Source organism: Stegostoma tigrinum, chromosome 39 (assembly GCF_030684315.1).
Source record: "Stegostoma tigrinum isolate sSteTig4 chromosome 39, sSteTig4.hap1, whole genome shotgun sequence".
NCBI lineage: Eukaryota > Metazoa > Chordata > Chondrichthyes > Orectolobiformes > Stegostomatidae > Stegostoma > Stegostoma tigrinum.
In genome coordinates, this window is record NC_081392.1 from 15,536,447 (window position 1) to 15,545,159 (window position 8,713).

Sequence of the window (8,713 nt, forward strand, 5' to 3'; positions counted from 1 at the left end):
GTAGATCTACCTACCGCACATGGATAGCAACGGTTGAACAAGGTAGCTCACCACAACCTTCTTAAGGGCATCTGGGGCTGGGACAAGAAATGGTGACGCAGCCAGAGATGCCAATGATTGAATAAAAGAAATAGAAGTGGCCTTTCTCTGTGCCCTAAGTTTTCCAGGATACGGTGCCTCTGAAGAAAGCCCCTCTGTTGGTCGGTGATAATGGGAACTGCAGATGCTGGAGAATCCAAGACAATAAAATGTGAGGCTGGATGAACACAGCAGGCCCAGCAGCATCTTAGGAGCACAAAAGCTGATGTTTTGGGCCTAGACCCTTCATCAGAGGCTCTGATGAAGGGTCTAGGCCCGAAACGTCAGCTTTTGTGCTCCTGAGATGCTGCTGGGCCTGCTGTGTTCATCCAGCCTCTGTTGGTCTGTTGGGAAAATGCCCCCAGCTACTCAGTTAAAATCTCACCCAATGCTTAACTTTTTTCACAATGTATCTGCAATGTGGAGTGATATAATGATTGGAACGAGGTTGACCAGGTAGATTTCATCAGTTTCCTGACTGGGGCTGTTAACCTGGAGCCAATCAGGGAGCCCTGGCTGAAAGAGATAAGCAGGAGTCTCAGGGATTCTCCTCAATCTAGGCACTGGCTCTGAGCTAGCTGGTCAGAGCACACGTACTGTGCATGTGTAAATAAGAGTGACTTGATGGTGGGATCACGGCCTCCATGGAGTCATTTCATGGCAATATTAGGAATTCCTGTCCCTCTTGTGAGTTAAGGAAAACTCATTTTCTTAATTTGGTTCTGCTGAACCAAACTCCCCTCCAGCACTCAGCCTCTGGCTTGTCATTGTGAGTTAAAGTTTGCTTATCGTTGCTTGGAGAGCCCAACAGAGGGAGACATCTTGGTCACCCTCCATTGAGGCTTCAGGAAGTTGGGAGGATGTTCACATGGCCTCTTTAAATGACTCGTTGTTCCACTTTTAACTCACCTTTGTGGCTTTATAAAAGAAGTCTATTTTTGCAAAATCACAGAAGTGTAATGCCACAAAATGAGGCCATTCAGCCCATCAGTTTATCACCAACTAAATGCCATTCCCTGGTGACATTCTCCTGCCAGTTTCCTCCAAACCCTTGGACATTGCTCCAAATTACATAACCATCTACTTGCCTGTGATTACCAGTTCTGAATTGCTGTTGAATGCCTCAGTGGAAAGGGGGTGTGGGTGGGGCAGGGTTGTGTATGCACGTGTGTGTGTGTGTGTGTGTGTGTGTGTGTGTGTGTGTGTGTGTGTGTGTGTGTGCACGTACACGCGTGCGTGCATCAAGCTCTCTATTTCCTTTGTGCTCTTCATCACCTCAGCACTTTGTAACCAACGGGGTCTTTTTTTCTCTGAAGTACAGACCAAGTTGTGCTGTGGAAACGCCGGCCAATTTATGCACAGCAAGCTCCCACAAACTGCAATGTGAAACTAGACCACCTCCTGCAATGACTCAGAGTGAATTGTAACTTTCAATACATACGGATCTTTTCCAGTTCAAAAATGTTGATGAGCATCTCTGCAGCAAGTGGGACTTGAACCTAGGCCACACCTAGTTCAGAGGCAGGGACAGTGTCACAGCACCACCCAAGAACCATTGAGTGATGGAAATCTTGGCTGTGAAGCCAGCATGAGGATTGAACACATGACCAGGGTGTTTTTGAGACCACATGCTAACCATCCATTCTAAATACCCACTCATTGTATGATGGATACTGTGTTGTGTGCAGGATCCAAGGCTGGCAGATGGTTTAAAGAATCAATTTATCCAGTGATCCATATTGAATTATGAAGCATTTTGAGGGGCCTCCTCCTACATTGTTTTTTATTCACTCATGGGACATGGGTGTCGCTGGCCAGGCCCGACATTTCTTGCCTGTCCCCAACTGCCCCCTTGAGAAGGTGGGGGTGAGCTGCCTTCTTGAACCGCTGCAGTCCATGTGCTGTGGATTGACCCACAATGCCCTTAGGGAGGGAATTCCAGGGTTTTCTTCCAGTGACACTGAAGGAACAGGGATATGTTTCCAAGTCAGGATGATGAGTATTTTGGAGGGGAACTTGCAGGGGGTGGTGTTCCCATGTATCTGCTGCCCTTGTCCTTCTAGATGGAGGCGGCCGTGGAAGGTGCTGACTGAGGTGAATATCTACAATGCATCTTGTAGACAGTACACACTGAGCGTCGGTGTGGGAGGGAGTGGGATGTTTGTGGATGTGGTGCCAATCAAGTGGGGGCTGCTTTGCTCTGGATGGTGTCAAGCTTCCTAAGTGTTCTGGATGTGAGTTTGCTCGCTGAGCTGGAAGGTTCGTTTTCAGACGTTTCGTCACCATTCTAGGTAACATCATCAGTGAGCCTCCAACGATGTGCTGGTGTTACGTCCTGCTTTCTATTTATCTGTTTAGGTTTCCTTGGGTTGGTGATGTCATTTCCTGTTCTTTTTCTCAGGGGGTGGTAGATTGGCTCCAAATCGATGTGTTTGTTGATGGAGTTCCGGTTGGAATGCCATGCTTCTAGGAATTCTCGTGCATGTCTCTGTTTGGCTTGTCCTAGGATGGATGTGTTGTCCCAATCAAAGTGTTGTCCCAATCAAAGTGGTGTCCTTTCTCATCTGTATGTAAGGATACGAGTGATAGTGGGTCATGTTGTTTTGTGGCTAGTTGATGTTCATAAGTGTTATTGGAGCTGCCCCTACCCAGGGCAAGTGGGGAGTATTCCCTCACACTCCCTGTGTTGTGCTTTATAGATGGTGGGACAGGCTTTGGGGGGAGTCAGGAGGTGAGTTACTCACCGCAGGATTCCTACCCTCTGACCTGCTCCAGTAGCCTCCGTGCGTTGACTGTATTAACTCCTGGCTCTTGCTGTCATTCACAAGGTTTGGTTTAAGAACCGTCGTGCGAAGTGCCGCCAGCAGCAGCAGCAGAGCAGCGGCCAAGCTAAGGCACGGCCGGCCAAAAAGAAGACCTCTCCGACACGGGACGCCAGCTCAGAGACCAGCGCCAGCGGCCACTACAGCCCAACACCGGCAGGCACGGCTGGCAGCGCCAGCTCCATCTCCAATGCCAACGTGTCCATCTGGAGCCCAGCCTCCATCTCTCCGATCCCAGACCCGCTCTCCTCATCCGCCACCTCGTGCATGCAGCGTTCCGCCGCCTATCCCATGACCTACAGCCAAGCCCAGGGGTACAATCAGAGTTACGCCGGCTCCTCTCCCTACTTCAGCGGCCTGGACTGCGGACCGTACCTGTCCCCCATGCACCCACAGCTGCCCGCCCCAGGGGCTGCGCTGAGCCCTCTGAGTACCCCGACCATGGGAGGTCACCTGAGCCAGTCTCCGGCCTCCCTGTCCGCCCAAGGTTACGGCTCGGCCAGCCTGGCTTTCAACACCGTCGAGTGCCTGGACTACAAGGACCAGAGCTCCTCCTGGAAGCTGAACTTTGGCACCAGCGACTGCTTGGATTACAAGGACCAAACCTCCTGGAAGTTCCAGGTCTTGTAAATCCGAGCTGGCCGAGATGCCACGAAAGCTCGGGGCTGACCCAAATCCAGTTTCGAGATGGGGGCTGTGGGTGATGGGCTAGTTGGGGGGAAGCCACCAAGCCGCAAAAAAAAACCAATCACTTTGTCAAGGTTGGAGGATGGGTTACTGTAACTTGTTTTACCATTAATAACTCGGCTGGGGTGGGGGGGGGGGCAGAAGGAAGGATTTTTTACGTTAAAAGCTAAATGGAGGGAGGGACAAGTAAATTCAATCAAATGGAACAACTTTGCAAAACCTTCAATGAGGACAGAAACCTTCCCCTTCAGTGGGATTTCTACCGCCCCCTCCCACTTTCAGATAAACACTCTTATTTATGAATTCTGGGGAATTAACGAGCTGGGGAGGGAAAGTGCAGTGTGAGTGCATTTTCTTTTTCTTTTGCATTTTGTTCCTGTTATTGTTGGGAAGATGTACATGTAAACACCTAATCAGCCGATGCAGCACATCCACTTAACCCTTCAATACCCACCCTCAGAAATATTAGCAGCTGTTGTGTTAGGGAGAGGGATCTGGGATTCTCTGTAATGAGATGATCCAACCTCAGAGACACTGGACACATCTGACCACATTTCCCCCAATCCCACCTCTCTCTCCCTCTCACTTAGTCTTTGCAATTTCCTCTTTAAACTTTTTCCTTTTGGGAGTTTAAATGAGGAAATGTCTGGGCAGATTCACAAACCTGGTTCACATGGATTAGCTGTTTGTTTTTTTTCAGGGAATTGACAGAATGGAGCGACTGTATTCCGCCTGTCTCTGTAGGACACAGTCAGATGGTCCTCACCATCTCCAATTTGTGGGAGGACGACTGTGAATTTGTATTGTATCTGGAACCACCTTCAGTCACCATATCTGAAAGCATTAGCCCTAATTACCCTGTGGACGGATTATAATGGGGTGACACTCCATGGAGAAGGAGGCTTTGTTCTCTGATTACAAATCTACCTCTTTGTCCATGGTTCAGAGTGCATGTGTGTATCTGAGCGCGTGTCTGAGCGCACGTCTGTCTTTCTGAGTGTATGTTCATGCGTGTGTGTGTCTTGAGTGTGGGTGTCTAAGTGTGTGCTTGTGTGTGTGTATGTCCGGGTGTGTGTGTATGCATGTGTGTGTGTGTATGTGTATCTGTGTGTGTCTGTGAGTGTGTGTGAGTATGTTTGTGTGTGTCTGTGTGTGTGGTACTGGATTACACTTCACTGTCAATTGTTTGGCCATTTCTGAGCTGGGACGTTTTAACCACCCAGTTTGTGTGACAGAAGTTACCTCAATATCAGAATAAACCAAACAGCACTCAGACAGAACAAAGGGGCCTTCAGTCTGGCTGGACAGCTACCTTGATTGGTCTGATCGAAATCAGGAAGCACTGAGATCAGAAACACGCCCCATCACTTCTAAATTAATCTGGAAATGCAAGGGTTGTGGGGAAGGCCAGGATTTATTGCTCCTTGAGAAGGTGGGGTTGAGCTGCTCTCTTGAACCACTGCAGTCCATGTGCTGTGGGTTGATCCAGAATGCCCTTAGGGAGGGAATTCCACGATTTTGACCCAGTGACAGTGAAGGAACGGCGATATATTTCCAAGTCGGGATGGTGAGTGGCTTGGAAGGAAACTTGGAGGTGGTGGTGTTCCCATGTATCTGCTGCCCTTGTCCTTCTATATGGAAGAGGTCATGTGTTTGGAAGGTGCTGTCTGAGGATCTTTGGTGAATTTCTGCAGGGCATCTTAAAGACAGTAGACACTGCTGCGAGTGAACGTTGGTTGTGGAGGGAGTGGGATGTTTGTGGATGTGGTGCCCTTACCCTTCCAGATGTTGGGAATCACTGGTTTACAAAATGCTGCCAAGGAACCTACTGCAGCGTCTTGCCATATTTGAAAAGCTAAGTCCTACTTTCTTCACCACATAGTAACAGTTTGGAGTGCCATCCTCCACCAACTGCATTGCCTGTTGATCATGGAGCTGCCCTGGTTCTGTTCACTGGATTCACTGCACCGACCAGCAGGGCTATAGGTCAGGATGGTGGTGTGAGGTGGTGGGGTTGCACGGAGTTAGTATTGAGAGCTCCCACCTCTGGCTGGAACCCAGTTCCTTCAGCCAAAAGGCAGAATAAGAACAGACCCGAAGATAGACCCTTGCCTTGGCTTTGCACAGCACCCACTTCCCTGCAGTGGGCCTTTGTTAACTACTGAGCCATATGACCTCAACTGTAGTGGCTTCCAGCCAATGGAAGTCCCTCAAGACGTGTATCAAGCCCAGAAGCAGTGAATATATTTTTCTGTGATTCTGGACTTGTCTTTCGGATGCTTTAAGAGGCTGATTGACATTGAAAGTCAGCACTGAGAGCTTTGCTGCCGAGGTGCGCTCAATGATTAAGCAACCACATGTTCCACCAATGGGTGAGGATATCTCCCGAGGAGCAGCGTCTTTAGCAGGAATCCCTTGCCTGCGGTGCGCCGCTGATTGTACATGGTATTCTTGACCTCTAGGCTGCAGGAGGAAGAAGTGGGTCAGGTGCCCAAGCCCCTGCCAAGGCGAGCATGCCGAGTGTAAGAATAAGATTCAGACCTGAGCTTGTGTGAAGTCTACTTTAGGGAAGTTGGTACCTTTTGCCCAGCAGCTTGAGTTGTTGGTGGGGGATGGACCTACAGTACAAGTTACTATAGGATATGGGAATGAAAAATGGGACCAACTCTCCAAAACCCTTTTCTTGGAATATTTTCCATGCTGGCCGCTTGGCCACCAGTGCCTGGGATCTTTCTTTGTTGATTTGTTGATCTCCATCTTATTTCCATGTCCTCTTGACCGAAACTGGAGATTTATCCTTTCTGGGATCACCCATGTGCCAAGGGCAGGCAACGCTGTACATCTTGCCATGAAGATCTGGACTTGGAGAATGGCAGCTCTCAGTGAGTGACCGTCAGTGGACCATGAAACACTATCCCTGAGGAAGAAACATTACCCTCTCTCCTGACACTGGGTGAAGATAGAACTCACAGTGTAGTCCAAGGGGAGTTGTTGCCTTTGGAGAAATTGGGGAAGATCTGGGCTAAAAGAATCTAGTGACAGTCCATTGGGAAGTTGGAGTTAAAACTGTCTCTGATTGCACTCCTTTTCAGCGTGAGTTTGCTACGGGAGATTTATCACTGATCTGTCACACAGCCAGAAATGGCCAAATATTTGCATTGGTCAGATTCCTTTCCACCTTCTGCCTCCCCCAAGCAGTTTTAATTTCTCTGGTCTCCCCGCTGCTTGGTAGCTTTGTGTCCTGTCACTTATCGCTATTTGTGGGGATCGAATTCACAGCGAGTGTTATGAAACAGGTTAGTGACCGCCACGCAGAGGGCACTGAGCCGCAGAAGTTGGCATCAAGTCGCATCTTGAGTTCTGCCCCACTTTTGGCTGGTGGATCCCAGAATGAAAATGCCACGCTACAGACGCTTCCCTGGCAAGAGAGATACATGGACATACAAGTGATGTTAGACCACTCACCCTGGGCAATACCCTCTGCATGTTAATAAGTCCTACAGACCAACCCTTCCATGCTACCTCTGCAAGCCAGTCTCACCAACAGTAAAGAGCTTACCTATACAATTGTAAAAAGAATTAAGATATTAATAAATAGAACAGCAATAATTTAAAATAAATTAATAGACAATCTCATCTTGTTTTTAAAAAAAGCTTGTACGTTGGGGATTAATATAAATCATCTTTGTTGGTTTTTAATGATTTGTATTTAGTTTTACGATAAAGCAGAAAAAGCCCCTGTTTTTTAGAAGTAAGGTTTAGTGGACATGTCGAAGCAGAACAAAATAAGCGTTGCACAGATATTTTTCAATAATGTATTTATTTGTTTAGTCTTGGCAACACAATTTTTGGAATCGATGTGATGACTTCCTTAATTAATTGTCATTAAAGTAAGATTGGAGAAATTTCATTGGAAAATAAAGGTTAATTACTGAGTGCTGTGTGGAGAGTCTGTTTTATTGAGGTAAGGGATGTCAATTGTTGGAAGTTCTGTGTATAGTCTCCTCCACTGGTCTCCCACAGTTACACATCGACCCCTTCTCTGAATAAACCCCAGCCATGACTAAATGGGAACATTTCTGTCTCTTAGTGAAATGCTTGGGGGTCTGGGTCTTACTGTACAGAGTTCAGAACCAGTGCCTCCAAACAGAGTGGTACACTGTTGACAGATATCTGCACCATCGCTGAGCTCGCCTTTCCATGCCTCGGCTCATCAGCTGCAGAAGGCTTGTCTGTGCTGCGGTTCCCTGGACACTCATCCTATTAACCATGGCTGGTTGTCTCTGCAAATCCCCTAACATCTGAATCTGTGCCACCCCCTGTTCTGACAATGCATCAAGTGCTGTTCTATTAACCTGCTCCCTCCCAGATTCACTGACTCCTCGACAAGCAACTCCTCAGCTCTAATATTTGCATCCCTCCGTGCCCCAACACTCTGCAATCTCCTCCAAACCTGCGAATCTCTCAAGACCTCAAAACCCCTCCAACTGCAGTCTCTCAGGCATCTGCTATTGGTAGCTGTGCCTTCAGCTCTGTAATTTCCTCTGTCTTTCTCCTCCTCCCATTTTCAGGAATCTCTCAGTCACCTATCCCACCGCCTCCTTACTTGACCCAGTCAAGTGTTTGATGGGTGGCACAGTGACCATTATCAGAGAGGCTATCATTTCCCACCTTAAATAAGACCCTTGCTTGCCCTCTCTGGAGGATATGACATGCCTCTAGGACATTGGAGAAGATCAGGAGAGGAGTTCACAAATGGATAGACACTGGTCCATCAACTATGATCATCAAATAGGAGACAAGTGCAGAAATCGAAGGCAAACTAGTGTGGATGCTGGAAATCCGAAACAAACACGGAGAAATTCTTGAAAAACTCAGCAGGTCGGGCAGCATCAGCGGAGAGAGAAACAGAGTTAACATTTCAGGTCTGGTATGAGGGTTTGGAACCCAGAACACAGTACACTCACAATATAGTTCTGAAGAAGAGCCATACCAGCTTCAAAATGTTCACTCTGTTTCTCTCTCCACTGATGCTGCCAGACCTGCTGAGTTTCTCCAGCACTGTGTTTTTGTTTCAGATTTCCAGTGTCTGCACTAGTTTGCCTTCACCAAAATGATGATCTTTG

General features: G+C 48.0%; 1 protein-coding gene across 7 annotated transcripts in view; it reads left to right on the forward strand.

The window, feature by feature from the left end:
* LOC125447748 (homeobox protein otx5-like) overlaps positions 1-7,523 on the forward strand; it is a 44,734-nt gene extending 37,211 nt beyond the window's left edge. For all 7 annotated transcript variants that reach the window (XM_048522426.2, XM_059640940.1, XM_048522425.2 and 4 more), the window contains one exon: positions 2,907-7,523. In XM_048522426.2, the coding sequence (XP_048378383.1) occupies positions 2,907-3,530 (624 nt within the window). In that variant the 3' untranslated portion in view covers positions 3,531-7,523. The remainder of the gene's footprint in view (positions 1-2,906) is intronic.
* Positions 7,524-8,713: the final 1,190 nt, after the last annotated feature.